A 16,473-nucleotide genomic window follows, 5' to 3' on the forward strand; every position below is an offset into this window, starting at 1 on the left:
AGAAGAAGCAGAAACACTCTCCCGTCTCTGATCCGAGAAGAATCTTAGAAAAAATGAAAAGAAAAAAGTGGATAACATTATATACCAACAACCAACATAATAAATCTTAAATTATGAGAACAGAAATAACCACTTTTGTTTAATAACAATAAAAGGGCACTGGAGATAAAAGAAACGTTTTTACACAAATATATAATCACTGGTTGAAAACATTTCCTCAGTCTAGTGTCACTTCTACCTTCTCTTTTTAAGATGTAAAATAGATTGTATGTTTTGCATTTCAGCTCTTATAATTCTAGCTCTTTTTAATTTCACCTGATTTTTTAATTTCACCTCATTCTTTTTGATTTCTCTTATTTCAGCTCATTCTTTTGAATTTCTCTCAAATCAGCTCTTACTATTACTTTATACTCAAAACTTAAACGGTACTTAATTTGTTTTAGTTGAACTTACAAGGAAAGCACAGGCTAAACGTTATACAGCCTGGTTTTAATAGAGTGGCTTAGCTTTGGAATAAAAATAGTTCATGTGTAGTGGAACAGGATGATGCTGATCAGTTTAATTTATAGTTATGTACAGAGCTGGACGTGAAGTGCACCTTTGAAGGATATTTGACGGGACTACTGCAATATAATTTGTACCTTTCATTTGCTATTTATTTTTGTGGTATATTAAGAAATTGCTACTTTGTTCAGGGGTATGATATAAAATGTTGTACTTAGGTGATATAGTTTTACTTCGGTGTGTTCTTTCACCCATTAATTCTTGAAAATGTCTTTTTTTTTAATTTATTCTAAAATAATAATAAATAATTTATTTATAACCCGCCATAAAAAATAGAAGTGTCGTAAAGCAAACAAGATTAAAAATATATAACAATACAAAGGGGACAATAAGAAAAAAAAATCAATCCAAAACCGAATTGAATCTGACTACAAACACTAAATCAATTCAATAATTACAAAGAGGGTCGTACTTATGAACAAAATTAGGGTTTCTGTTACGTAGAGTTTTACAATGTAACTAAGTTTGCTATTAATCCGCTTCACAATTGTATTTTTTAAAATCTTGCAAAAACAATCCTGTAAAAAAGTGTTCTTCTGTTTATTCTAATTTTTCCATTCTTGTTTAGTATCTTTATCAATTATTTAGTAAGTCTGTTTCATAAGTTATTACTTACATTGAAATCAACTTGGTAAAAGTAATGAAAAGCCTTGAGAGCCGTAGCTAATTAGAGTAAATCCCAGGCAGATAGTCTCTATGAGAGGCAAACCTGGCATAACTTTTTTTCAGAATTGTATGAAAACGATTAATTTCACTGGTGATCGATAGTCATCCATCCTAGTATCTTACATCATGACATTTGCAATTATATTATTGTTTTCGTCTTTCTCTATGTGCTGGTAATTACTCGTGTACTTTGCACTGGTAATTCTGCCATTCATGTTCTGTGTATGTCGCATTATCTATAAAAAAAGGGTTCTATGCCCATCGATTTAACTTAATACCCTAATTTTGACGCCTCGTTATGATTTTGCTTTACTTCTGTTCATTCTCTTCTTTTGTATAACTTTCTATTTTGCTGCTGTGGATAAATTTTGAAGTTCCGTTTGTTTACTTTTTAGTTTGCTTTTATTCTTGTCTTTTTTATCTCTTTCTCTTCTTCTCTTTCATTTTTGTTCTTCTCTTTTTTTCTCTTTCTCGTCTTCTCTTTTACTTTTGTTTTTCTAATCTTTTTTCTCATTCTCTTCTTCTCTTTAACTTTTGTTCTTCTTATGTTTTTTCGCTTTCTCTTCTTCTCTTTTACTTGTGTTCTTCTCATCTTTTTTCTCTTTCTCTACTTCTCTTTTACTTTTGTTCTTCTCATCTTTTTTCTCTTTCTCTTCTTCTCTCTTACTTTGTTTTTCTCATTTTTTTTCTCTGTCTCTTTTACTTTTGTTCTTCTCATCTTTTTTTTCTTGTTCTCTTCTTCTCTTTTACTTTTACTCTTCTTTTTTCTCTTCTCTTTTTTAAACTTTTCTATCTTGCTGTAGTGCTCAAATTTGAAAACTTTTTCCTTTGAGTAGGACAAGAAAAAAGACGATAAAAAGGATGAACTATCAATTGAAGAGTTGGTGGAACGTGAAAGAGCCAACCTTGGTCTAAAGCAGACTAAGGTGACATTAGAAACATTTTTGGCATGGAAGAAACGTAAACTTAAGGAAAAGGAAGAGAAAACAAAAAAAGAATCAGACAAAAAGAAAGCAGAATATAAAGCTGGAAGAAACGTTGGGGTAAGTCAGCGTTTTTCTTTTTCTTAATCGTTTTTGTTTTGTTATGGGGAGCGAATTTAAGCGTTAACAATTTATTATTCCGTTGGCAGTGTTGGCTTATCATCAATTTGTTCTTAAATAATTTGGGTTTGTGACACGGCTATATCAAGGATTGGGTTGGGGGGGGGCGTACAAAAATATTGACAAAACGCATCAAAAAAGTCTTTATATGTGTTCTCGTTCCTTTTTATGAGCCGAACAGATTTTTTTTGAGGGGGGGGGGGTCTATGGATACGGCGTTGGTTTGTGACTGAAATCTTTAACTTTTTCTGTCTTTAAAAGATAACGGCCCTGTAAAGTGCCTCACGCTATTTCACGCACTATTTCAGTTTTCATTCTTTATCGGAAAAAGAGGATAGCAACCAGGAATAATCCTCGATGGGAAAATAAAACTAAAGAAATTCCGAAATTCCAAGAAACTGGGGAAGAAATCCTTCCTTTTAAACAGTGATTGACTTGCAAGAAAAATGTTTCTTTTTTAACTCTCGGTTTATTAAGTTCAGTTTATAAGGACTCACCACTAAATTTCAACATGGTCCCTATCAGTATATTTTTAATATTTTCTAATTTTGTGTATAGAAAAGATAGCAACCACCGCTGCTAAATACATTTCCTTAAGAAATTATTTTGCATCTGGAAAAAAAAGTATGAAAATTAAAAAAAAAACAATCTGTCCATCTCTACGAAAAAGAAAACAGGTAATGCCATCAAAGGTTTCACAAAGAAAAAAATACATTCACTACAGTGCCACTTTGCCTATAATTCACAGTAAGCATATTTATGCATTTCTAAATAATTTATGTTCTGTATACTAGCAGGACTTAAGTATTTATCATTAATTAAAAATCTAAAAACCGAAAATATGCTTACTTTTAGAAAATCTGAGGCTGCGCCTAAAGAGCCTTTGAGTTTTAATTAAAATCTATATTTTTATAAATTAGAATTAAGCTTGTTTTGAAGCACTTGAGTTTCCCAACTAATTCTCACCAACCTCTCTTGATTTTTTCGTAAGGCTAACTCACAATGATTAGTTAATATTGAGATTTTAGCTTGCGTCAGACATATCATAATAACGCTTTTCTTTTGGCTAGTTCAGGACTTTTTTTTCTTCTTCTTGTTTTGATTATTATGGATACGCTTTAGCATACTCTCATCACCAGGATCAAGTTCTGGTCCCTGTGGCAGGTTGCTGCAGCTAAGATTGAACTCCGGGTTTTGTGTCACCGAGTTTCTTCTTTTTCTATCAATACCACTTCGCCACCTTCTTGTTCCTCCTCGACCGCTCTTGTTTTATTATCTCTAATTATATGAGCTATATTATTAATGAGTATTATTGTTATAGAATATATTATTACTAGCTACGTATTATTATTGTAATTAATCTTTGGCTTTCACCTGTGGCTTGTCTTTGACATAACTCGTATTTTACAAGAGGCGCGACCTTTTAAAAAAGAATTCGTTTTTTTTTTTTTTTTTTTTTTTTTTTTTTTTTTTTTTTAGCTTTCTGGTCGTGAGATGTTCACGTTCAACCCCGATATGGCTGCTGCAGATGGATATGGTGATGACGATGAAGCATTTGACACGGCGCAATATGAACGTGACGGTGAAGATGATTCCGAAATTGTGGTAAGTGATCAAATACCCTGTTACTCAAAACCTTCTTTTCTTCTTCCTGGCTAAAATTTCACAAAGTTGAACGAATCCTCTGGAATTTAAATTTTGATTATTTTTACCAGTTTAAGATTTATGCATGATGTTTAAAAACCCAATATATATATAATATATGTAATATCTTTATATTTGAAACTTTATAATATCTTTGTTTCGCTTTTTACGTAAAAACTGAACCCTCTTCTTCCTAGTTAAGAGGAAGATACTGACCTATGTTAAGGTAAGTCTACGAGTATAAATACATCAAAATTAAATACATGTGAACATGAATGCACTGAAAACATATATCATAAGTGTATTCATTAATTTAATTAAAGGATAAATTAGCATATATACATATTCAGAAATGAAATGTGTGCTATACAAATTAGAATATGTTTTAATGATTTGATTCGAGCATAATTCGGCTTCATAAATAAGAGACCGATTTCGAAAACAGAACAGAAAACAAAAAAAAACGTCAAAATGTGTTTTAATTGGTTGCATGAGATTGAAAAATATATTTTATATAGATTTTATAACATTGAAAGAAAGAAATTTATCCGATTTTTTAATCTGATTGCTTGTACGTGGGTCAGGTCAAAAGCTGCGAGCCTTCCCTGGCATTCAATAGTTCGTCAACGATTGAGCTCCCTTTGGGCTCGATGTCAGATTTGACACAGGCAAGCCACGTTTTGCGTTGTCCCCCTTGGTGTTTCATCTAGCCGGGGAGAGGCTGGCAGTGAAGGGTTTTTTTGGTCAACGCCTCAGGCGGTTGGTGTTGGATTTGTCCGTACCAGCGCAGACGGTGTTTCTTGATAACTGACCCGATTTCAAGGCGCAGGAGCATGATTCTTTATTTTGAAAGAAAATTCTAGCTAATATCATAATTCTAGCTCTGGGAATGAAAAGACCTGAAATCAAAAGATCAAGGGGTATGAACATCATGGCATTCATAAAAATTACAGCTATAGGCTTGTCACATAATTTTATATTTATTAGAGAATATAAATCTTGCGCCCACACATGGCCGTATCAAGAGGTAGGGAGGGGGAGGTTACCGGGTTTTACCCCCCCCCTACCGAAATTTTTGTCTGACTAATAAAAACGTAACAAAATGCGTATAAGCAAATTTGGATTCGTTTTTTATAATTTCTCTTAACCTCCCTCTCCCGAAAAAAATTCTGGATACGCCCTTGCCCCCCTCCCCTGTTTTGATAGCTTTAGAATTGCAATTAAGTTGGAAGGTGTGACGAGAAGTTTATAAAAGAATAATATTATTCCTTGGAATCTAATCAGAAATTGTCAGAATAATAAGTATGGTACAGCATTTCTAAGACATTTTTTTAGATTTTTGTTTCAAAGCATCTGCCAGCTTTCAACTTCTTTATTTGAGGTTTATGTTTTCTATGTAAGTTATTGTATGTCGTTTTTCTTCAGTTGTACGATTTTAATGTTTCAACGTAATGCGATAATTTAGCTATTATTAACCCTTTAACCGTAACCCCTTCTAAATGTCCTGACTGAACTGTTCTGGCCTATCATGCTAATCTGATAATTGTATGTATAATTGCTAATTTGAGTAAATTTTGCATTGAAAATTAACTAAACAAGAGAAAAAGAGCATCGAAAAGTGTTTCAATTATTTTTATGTTAAAAATGTTACTAATGTCGTATTAGATCCTAATAAATCCCATTACAGACCATTTAAAATCTTTGTTTCACCTTTTCTTTCATTTTTGTTGCAAATAAAAGCAGCGAATTTTCCACCTCTCCCGCAGCAGAAATTCATTATAGTTTTCTGAATTTTAAAACTTGTTATCTTGTTTGTGTCTCTGATGGAAGTTATTTCTGTATTAAGTTATATTAAATGGATTGCCAAAATCCCAGAAAATAATTGATCAAATTTGCCGAATTTTACACAGAGAAATTGATCTTCACGTTAGGTATATCAAATGCTACACCCAGCTAAACGGTAATTTAAAAATAATTTCGCAGTGCTATCGAGCCAGTAATAGATTCTCCGGATACTTTTATAAGGTACTTGGTTTTTGGATCCTCTCAAGAGAGCGAAAATTTGTTTTTTTGTTCGTATACCTGAAGCCTATTGGTAAGCCAGTATATATCATTATTGAACCCAGACAGTAGGTCTTATTAAAAATGAAGAATTTCATAATTGATGTAGTAAGCATATTCTAATTTGTCTCAGGACTTGAATTAAAGCCTCCAGGAAAGCAAAGGGAACTTAATTCCATGTTGAAAAGAGGAGAGGACAAACTATTTTTTATCCAACCCTCACGAAAGAGCTTTCATTATCTTTCAGCGCAATACCAGTTTTCCTACCATTAAAGCCTTAACCTTCTAATATACATTGTCTAATATACATTAAGTCTAATATCTAATATACATATGTCTAATATCTAATATACATTGTCTAATATACATTAAGTCTAATATCTAATATACATATGTCTAATATCTAATATACATATAATATACATTGTCTAATATACATTAAGGTTAAAGCCTTAACCTTCTAATATACATTGTCTAATATACATTAAGTCTAATATCTAATATACGTATGTCTAATATCTAATATACATATGTCTAATATCTAATATACATTGTCTAATATACTTTAAGTATAATATCTAATATACATTAAGTCTAATATCTAATATACATATGTCTAATATCTAATATACATATAATGTACATTGTCTAATATACATTAAGGTTAAAGCCTTAACCTTCTAATATACATTGTCTAATATACATTAAGTCTAATATCTAATATACATTAAGTCTAATATATAATATACATATGTCTAATATCTAATATACATATAATATACATTGTCTAATATACATTAAGGTTAAAGCCTTAACCTTCTAATATACATTGTCTAATATACATTAAGTCTAATATCTAATATACATTAAGTCTAATATCTAATATACATATGTCTAATATCTAATATACATATGTCTAATATCTAATATACATTGTCTAATATACATTAAGGTTAAAGCCTTAACCTTCTAATATACATTGTCTAATATACATTAAGTCTAATATCTAATATACATATGTCTAATATCTAATATACGTTGTCTAATATACATTAAGTCTAATATCAAATATACATTAAGTCTAATATATACAATACATATGTCTAATATCTAATATACATTGTCTAATATACATTAAGGTTAAAGCCTTAACCTTCTAATATACATTGTCTAATATACATTAAGTCTAATATCTAATATACATTAAGTCTAATATCTAATATACATATGTCTAATATCTAATATACATTGTCTAATATACTTTAAGTCTAATATCCAATATACATTAAGTCTAATATCTACTATACATATGTCTAATATCTAATATACATGTAATATACATTGTCTAATATACATTATGGTTAAAGCCTTAACCTTCTAATATACATTGTCTGCACTGTTCTGATTCATTCTTACTAATCTTACACTTACTAGTAGAATTATTAATTTAATTGTTGCATATATTAAGTGCATATGTTGCACACATATCAAGTGTTACATTAATACGAACAAAGAGGCTAGCTCACCTGGAATTAATTGTTTAAAGTATACTTTAAAAAATGATTTGATGTAAACAAAAAGATGATAAATTTATTACAACCCTGGTTGTAGACTAAATAATTTCTGAGACCACAGTTGCTAATCAGGACAGAACGACAAATCTAACAAAGAAAACAAAAAAGAGGATAATCAGCCAGTGTAGAAAAGAAGAATTTCCTTTTTATTTTCTTCCTTTTTTTCCTTCGAGATCTCTGCTCAACCGTCCACAGTGCAAACTTTATCTGTATTTTTTTATTGGTATTCTCAATTCTGCGTTGAGCACGGCTAAGCGGAGGTCTAGACCAAAGTGTTGCGTTGTGTTTTTTCTTTTTCACTGGCTGTGGTTACCATTGTTTTTTTGTGTGTGTTTTTTTATTTTTTTGTTTTGCGATTTGAAATTGTAGCTATGTCAAGCATATTTTAATTTCAGTACCGGGAGATTACCTTAGATGAACTTTCTGCGGCTGCTGCTGAGACGGATGGAACTGGGACTCAAAGTAGTTCGGCCAAAAAGGTGGAAGCTCATGCTGGCCCATCAACAGGTTTGTCTTTTTTATACACATTTTTAATATCTTTATTGTTAATTTTAAATGAAAGTATCCTATTATCGCCATCTATATATATTTTTGCATTTATATGTTTTAGTGTACTGTTTGAATCAGATGCTAGCCGGATTGGATTAGGTACAAATCAGTTTGAAAAAGGTTATCGTAGTCACAAAGTCTAAAAGAAATTAAGTAAATAATTAATTACTTAAATAAATTAAATAATTAAATAGATTAATGACAAAGTGAAACTAAAAGCAGTCAGTTAAGTAAAATAGACAAACAAAAAAAGATTATACGACTAAGTAGAAAGCCACGAGACGCAGGATAATTTCGGATTATTTCCATAAAAAATTATTATCACCTTTGCTTCCTCTTGTATACTTTACCTCCACTTTCACTACTACATTTCACTTTCCTCAGATTGCATTTCGATGGTGCTTTCCTTAAGTAATTACAATTTTTTGTTCTACTTATATATTTACTTCGGTAATCAATTCCACATTTCAATTACTTCCACATTTTATTTTATTACTGCTTTCCTTGAATTGGTACTAATCTTCTCCCTACGTAATATCTTACTTCCTTTTATCAATACTACATTTTACTTGCCTCTACATTCATTTCAGTGCAACTTTCCTTAAATTGCTACCAATTTTACCCTATTTCTATGTCTTATCTCCCCTTATCAGTATTGATATTTTATCCCAGTCGGGGTTTCCTTAAATTACCAATCTTGTCTCTGTTTACATGTCTCGCCTCCACGTATCAGTGTCACATTTTACTTACCTCTACACTTTAGCCCAGTGCTGCTGTCTTCAAGTTAATGCCAATTTTACCTCCGCTTATCAATGCTACATTCTGCTTATCTCCACATTTTGTTTCAATACTGCTTTCCGTAAACAATTACCGATTTTTTCTCTATTTATGTGTCTTACCTCTGCATTTTACCTTAGTACTGATGTCTTTAAATTAATGCCAATCTTAGCTCCACTTATCAATGCTATAATGCGCTTTTCTCCACATTTCGTTTCAATACTACTTTCCGTAAATAATTGCCGATTTTTTTTCTATTTATGTGTCTTACCTCCACTAATTAGTGTCACGTTTTACTTACCTCTGCATTTTACCTTAGTGCTGATGTCTTTAAATTAATGGCAATCTTAGCTCCACTTATCAATGCTAAATCTTAATGCCAATCTTAGCTCCACTTATCAATGCTACAATTCACTTCCCTCCACATTTTGTTTCAATACTGCTTTCCGTAAATAATTATCGATTTTTTCTCTATTTAAATGTCTTACCTCCACTAATCAGTGTCACGTTTTACTTACCTCTGCATTTTACCTTAGTGCTGATGTCTTTAAATTAATGGCAATCTTAGCTCCACTTATCAATGCTAAATCTTAATGCCAATCTTAGCTCCACTTATCAATGCTACAATTCACTTCCCTCCACATTTTGTTTCAATACTGCTTTCCGTAAATAATTATCGATTTTTTCTCTATTTAAATGTCTTACCTCCACTAATCAGTGTCACGTTTTACTTACCTCTGCATTTTACCTTAGTGCTGATGTCTTTAAATTAATGGCAATCTTTGCTCCACTTATCAATGCTACAATTCGCTTACCTCCACATTTTGTTTCAATACTGCTTTCCGTAAATAATTACCGATATTTTCTCTATTTATTTGTCTTACCTCCACTAATCAGTGTCACGTTTTACTTACTTCTGCATTTTTACTTAGTGCTGATGTCTTTAAATCAACGCCAATCTTTTTTCCGCTTATCAATGCTACAATTCGCTTACCTCCACATTTTGTTTCAATACTGCTTTCCGTAAATAATCACCGATTTTTTTTTCTATTTAGATGCCTTACCTCCACTAACCAGTGTCACGTTTTACTTACGTCTGCATTTTACCTTAGTGCTGCTGTCCTTAAACTAATGCCAATTTTCCCTCCGCTTGTATATCTTGTCTCAGTTTATCCATTCTACATTTCACTTTCCCCTACATTTCATTTCAATGCTGCTATCTTTAAGTAATTACAAATTTCGTCTCTACTCTGCAGTTATTCCCTCCTTTCTTACCTCTGCATTCTACTTCAGTGCTGCTCTCCAAAAGTCAATGGCAATTATACCTCCACTTGTATACCTTACATCCACTTATCAATACTACACTTAAATTCCTTCCATATTTTATTTCAATGCTACTCTCCATATTTTATTCTAACTCTGATTTTCTTGATTTACCGATTGTGTCTCTGCTTATTTGTCATACCTCCATTTATCTGTGTCATATTTTATGTCTTTCAACTCTATTTGTCAATGCTGCATTTCCTGGCAAATATTAAAAAAATCAAAATAATTATGCAGAAAATAAGTTCGGGGACTTTTAAGTGATCCTTTTTTGTGCTTTCAATTTGATTCTATGATTTCAATGCGTTTGATGCGTCACTTCGTCTCTATTTGATTCAAGTATTTGGTTGTATCTTAAATTTAGATGTTTCACCCACTGTGAGAATGGAACCCACTATATTGAAAAATTAGCAACAGAAAAGAAATGTATGCTAAAGAAGTGAAAAGTGGAAATGAATCCACTGTTTTGGGAAAATTAGCAGGAAGAAAAAAGTGTTTTGTCAAATAAGTGGAAAGTGACAGTTATGTATTTAGTTTTCAGACTAAGATATAGAGTAGAATTAGAAATAGAATAGAATTAGATTTAGAATATTAGATTAAGTCCTTTTCATGTTTAGATTCTTGTTAGGTTTGCTCATTTAACCGTTATTAGCTCATTCCAACAAAATAGAATGAAATCTGTGGTGTTGGGAAAATTATTCAGTATCAAAAAAAAAAAAATTTCTAAAGAATCAAGCTGGTATTTTGTATAACTACTTAGGCTTTTTAGATATTTTTTAAGTATTTTTACGGTATTAAGTACTTTTTTAGTTTGAGTATGCTTTAGTTTAACGATTATCAGGCTAACCCGAAACAGTAGGAAGGAATACGCGTTCTTTGAAAACTTAGCAAATACACAAAAAAAAATCTATTTATGATAAAGATCAAGACAGTGATTGTTGTATAACTGTGTAGGCTACATACTTTTAGAGTTTTAATTACTTTTTAAATTGGTTACATTTTTAGTTTAACGGTTATATGGCTAAGCCAAGACAGTAGAACGGAATCTACAGTCTTTAAATACTTAGCTAACAGCATAAAATTATTAATGATAAAGAACCAAACAGTGATGGGTGTATAACACCTTAGACTAAGTTTCTTTTTAAGTTGAGCACTTTTTGCTTAAACGATTATTACACTAATCAAAGATAGTAGAATGGAATCCACGGCCTTGGGAAAATTATCCATGTTAAAGAACCAAAAAAATAGTTTTTATGTAATTAGTTAGGTTAATTCTCCTGTTGGCCCAAGTACTTCTTACACTTAAAGTATTTTAAACCTAATATATTTTTTAAAATAATTTAAACCTAATAAAATAATTTATAATTAAATTAAATTATAATACAATAAATATTATAATAAAATAATATTTATAAAATAATAAAATAACTTATAATAAAATAATTTAAACCTAATAAACCTAAAATATTTTAGGTTTATAATTTAGTTTCTATAAAACTAGTTCAGTTTGGTGCTTTTGAAGCCCCGGTATTCTTCTCATAAAGTACTAAAGACAGTGAAAATTCAATCTGATTGTTTGAATTGGTCGATTGAAAATTTACACAACCGTATATATCGTAAAATATCAAGAATCCAGTTTTTCATGAAAAAGCACTTCATATGCAGTTATGTAGTTTTAGTAGTAGCAGACGACAAATTAAAAAGACGAGAAACGGGGATGAAAAATCAATAAATAAGGGTGTAAGGGCGTGGGAATCAACGGATTGTCAATGTTTGAATTTTCGCACACGAAAAGTGTCATATTTAACTTTTTAGTTTTGATGTGTTTCGATGGTTCAAGGGGGCAACCAGGTATGGAAAAAGTTCCAAAGCTGCCAGTAGCAGAATTCGACAGAATTCCAAAAACTGCCAAAACATAAGCAGCCCAACTTATATTTTGACACCATTTCAACGAGCAAAAAGTATTTTTACGTGTAAAAATGATATTTTCAGACAAAATATGCCAAGTACCATTTCTACTTAGCTACCCCACTTTTTGCACGGCGGGTGGTAACGTTAACGAAAATTGATACTACCCTAAAAACTTCGGAATTCTGAAACAGCCAAAAGAAAATTTTTTAGATGCTTGTGGCGTTCAGGTGTAAACAGGCTTCAGTTGGGATCAGTGGACAAAATGTATTTTCATTTTGACATTCTTACGTTTCTATAGAATATTTCAATGCTCCAAAAGTTACACATTTACTTTAGTTAAGTCTACTTCTCTAGTTAAATTGTTCAATTTTTGCAGCTGGTGATAGTGTTCCAATTGACGAGGCTGTATTTGCTATAGAGGATGTTGATTTACAAGACCTTGAAGAAGAACTGGAAACTTTAGATATAGACGAAGAAGATTGATTAAATTGTTATTTTCTTCTTTCTGGTAACTGTTCTGTCAAGAAAACTACAAATAATATTCATTAACTTGAAGCAGCATTTTGCTTCCATTTTGATATTATAAGATTCAAGTATTTTCTTTCATTTTATCTATTTGTGTGTATTTGATTTCGTATGTGATTTTGTGTATTTGGTTGACTTATTGAGTACGTACGGTTCCGAAAAATAATCGGGAAAGTCGGGAGGTTTCCTAGAATTGGTATTGACATCGTAAACATTTTCCTGATTATCAAGGCGAGTCACCATTAAGTTTTATTTTTGAAATTAAAGAAAATTCGGTCCAATAGAAAATCGATTTATATGCACAAAACAATGAATTGGGCACAACATTCAAAATAAATCTTAATTTTCTTTAGGGCAGCATTTTTATTTGACTTCCATTTTAATATTATAAATTTATAATATTCTCTTTTATTTAATTGTTTATGTGCATTTGTGTTTGTACATACTTTTTGTGAGTGTGTATGTATTGTTAGCTGATTGGGGACGTATGCGTCAAAAATCTTTCGTTGTGATGGGAATACAGATGTGAATCGAGGAATTTCCTAGAATCGCCATCGAAGACATTTTTCATATTTTCGAAACAGCTCGCCAATACTTTCTACTCGGGAGGAGGAACATGCTGTTCAGTCCAAATCGGTACCAACATTAGTAGATGTTTCATCGTTAGATATGCCACTCAAATCGGTTAATTTTCGTCGTGTATGGTCAAAATAGACATGTTTAAAACTAAAGATGTGCCAGTTCCTTTATATTAGAAAACATTTGTTTGTGGTTTCTTATTCCAACCTTCTTATCCTATAGTAGGGGACTCGAGTGACTAGCCTAAAGTAATAGCTACGGTATATAAATCGTAAGCGTCATTGCCAAAATGTCGATTTTCATCGAAAGCTGTAGCTGAAGTGAAAATTAACCAAATTGAAGTGAACATTTATTTCATCTGGCATATTCATTACAAATTCTCTTTTACTACAAAGTTTAGAAATAAAATACCGTGAAATTAAAATGGAAATTCTTGACACTGGATCAAAATAGTTAGGTACATAGTGGCGTAATAGTACTTTTGTTTGCGAGCAAAACAGATGTATCGAGAAGACAACCTGCCGTCTTCTTAAGCGCTATAAGAGAAAGTTGGAACAAAACACATTTACCTTTTCTGAATGAGAATTTGATTGGATAAAAACAGACCGCTAAAAATTAAAGAAAAAGTCGAAACAATTAAAAAACCAAACAACGGAAATAGCCCCAAAAAATAACAAAGATGTAAAATAAAAAATTACATAACATACAGCTCCTGTCCCATGGGCTCTTGGGGGTCAAGCCATCCCTAGAGGCATAGTTACTTAACCTTTCGCCTATTTTGAAACAAAATTTTGATAATATGGTGTTGAAGGGAGGGTAGCTAAAAAGGGTGTGGAAGGCGGGCAGATTGCCCTCCAATCACTTTTGCCTCTTAAAATGGGGTATAGGAGCCTTTTAATTTCCAATCAAATGAACCCTTTTCAATGTTTCTACGTTCCCCATACGAAGTGGCTTGGTTGAAAAAAAAGATAAATAATACGTTGAATCAATATCTATTTTCAGTTATGCAGCGCTATTGGTACGTCTATGATAGCAGCTAACCACTGTATTGACTACAACAAAGAAAGTAAAAGGTATAGCTAATAGATATTGTGTTCCGCGTTCTATGCCAAGTTCAGTATTTCTATAGAATAACCTTAGAAGTTGTGTAAAGAAAGCGATGTAAAATGTTATAGCCTCTTAAGACAACTATACATGTTACGATGAAACACCGAAATCTGGAGAATCCCGACTTTCACCGGTGAATATCAGTAAACACATAGTCGCTTGGTGTATGTCCGAAATGTTAGCTAATTACCCTTATTTTTAACTTACACCAGTAAATGTCGACACTAACTGCGCGATTGTTGAACATGTTGGGTTTTATATTTTCTTCTTCGTAATTCAGTCGCGAAAAGTTTTTCGCCTCTTTCTGAGAGGAACGAAAATAATGAAAGTTAAAAATTTACTTAATTAAAAAAATTTACTGTATAATATGTTCTGAATGAGAAAATAATATAATGATAGTAATAGAATCTTACTAAATTATGTGATTGAAATCTTATTTATTGCAACAAATTAAAACTATTATGGCACTTTGAATGGCACAACAGGCCCTTACTTTTAAAACTGCATTTATCTGTGGAACACTTACATTTGCAATGACAGCGTATATATCCTTGCCCACCGCTTTTCGAATTAGCTACAGCTACTTCTCTCAACGAAATTTCTTGAAACAAATTACGAGCTGATTATATTAAAAATATTTCCACATAGCGCATATTTTGGATATGACTTGATTACTGAATCCTCTGCCATTATCTCATTGCAGTATTGCTGGAGCATCAAATATATAAAATACTGGAAGAACGTAATACGCTACTTCTTCCGTCCTCTTACTTTTCAAAGGTCGTAGCTGGACAAACATAGTTAACTGATCTTGATACACCATTATGAACTTAGATTAACCATCTATCAGATCAACTTGACATCTTGAGTTTAACTCAGAACTGATCATTGGTTTCACAACAGTTCCTTTCTTAGGTGCACTGTGTTTTATTTGCACCTATTTGTACAAATTTAAATACAACATTACATTTCATATGTAATATTTTTTACTTTATTCTGCAACTATTTAAGCACACGTCTTCTTCCTCCGTAGACTATTCTGATGTGAGTTTCGTATAGTATACCAAACAGTCCCTTATTGTTAAAACAATACTGTATATTCGTTTCTTTTGCATTTAATGGTTCTATTAACTTTCTTCATCATTTAATTTTTAAAATGTCAAAACGTTCCAAAGGTGTGTTGCATTTAGTTTTAGCGGAAATCACTACATAAAATATTTTAGAGTACTTTTCTTGAGAAAAATAGAAACAATTGTCTTTTCGTTTACCCGCAATTAATGCATTTAACTTTTTAAGAAAAAGATTTTGATTCACTGCAATATCCATTCCTCATAAATTAGGGTATCGGAAAAGAAATTAATAAAACGTCGCTCTCGCCATCAAACTTTGCTTAAGACTGAGAAAGCTGACTGGCCCCAAGCAGAACAAAGCTTTTGACGGGAAACAGCCAGTCGCCTCTTTGTCGGGTCCTTCGACCTCCACCAGAGCATATCTGTGATTGTTGTCATACACCAGTGAGGGTCCGAATGTACAAGAATGTCATGAAACATTTGATCATTCACCGACGTATTTAGTCTTTGTTGATACTCATCGGTGAAAGTCAACATTCTAAAATTTCGGGCTTTCACGCTAACATGCACAGTATACAAACAGCATTATGAAAATATTCCATAATGTTATTTGATAATTCTGCGTATTTACTTAAAAAATTATTATATTGAAAGCTAAATTTTTTGAACTGCCAAGCTATTTTGTTCGCTAAAAATCATCTCGAATTATTTTGTGGTTTAAAATTTAACATTTATTTTTATAATCCATTTAGTTGCTGCATATTCTTGTATACCAAAATAATTGTGAGTTAAAAGCAGAGTAGGTGGCAATAGAGCACATTACTTTGTAGGAACGAGAAATTAACTAGTTCAGAATTAAAATCATCCCCTTTATTTTTTAATTAAAAGAATAATTCACTTTTATCAGACATTAATATTTAAGTCTAAATGTGATCTTTAAGACCTGTCTAAAGCTGAATATCTGGTCAGAGCAGCCAATCCGAGACCTGAAGCCTCCCTGAATAAGTCTAGTTCTCCTAT

General features: G+C 31.7%; 1 protein-coding gene across 1 annotated transcript in view; it reads left to right on the forward strand.

Annotated features, from left to right (window-relative positions):
- Positions 1-12,727, forward strand: part of LOC148946649 (zinc finger CCCH domain-containing protein 15 homolog) — a 47,654-nt gene extending 34,927 nt beyond the window's left edge. Inside the window, exons 5-8 of the mRNA XM_089096297.1 lie at positions 2,067-2,273; positions 3,813-3,938; positions 8,008-8,119; positions 12,549-12,727. Coding sequence (XP_088952423.1) covers positions 2,067-2,273; positions 3,813-3,938; positions 8,008-8,119; positions 12,549-12,655 — 552 coding nt within the window. The 3' untranslated portion in view covers positions 12,656-12,727. The remainder of the gene's footprint in view (positions 1-2,066; positions 2,274-3,812; positions 3,939-8,007; positions 8,120-12,548) is intronic.
- The last annotated feature ends 3,746 nt before the right edge of the window (positions 12,728-16,473 follow it).

The sequence above is a fragment of the Artemia sp. Qi Xiang Cuo genome, chromosome 11, assembly GCF_049724085.1.
Source record: "Artemia sp. Qi Xiang Cuo chromosome 11, ASM4972408v1, whole genome shotgun sequence".
NCBI lineage: Eukaryota > Metazoa > Arthropoda > Branchiopoda > Anostraca > Artemiidae > Artemia > Artemia sp. Qi Xiang Cuo.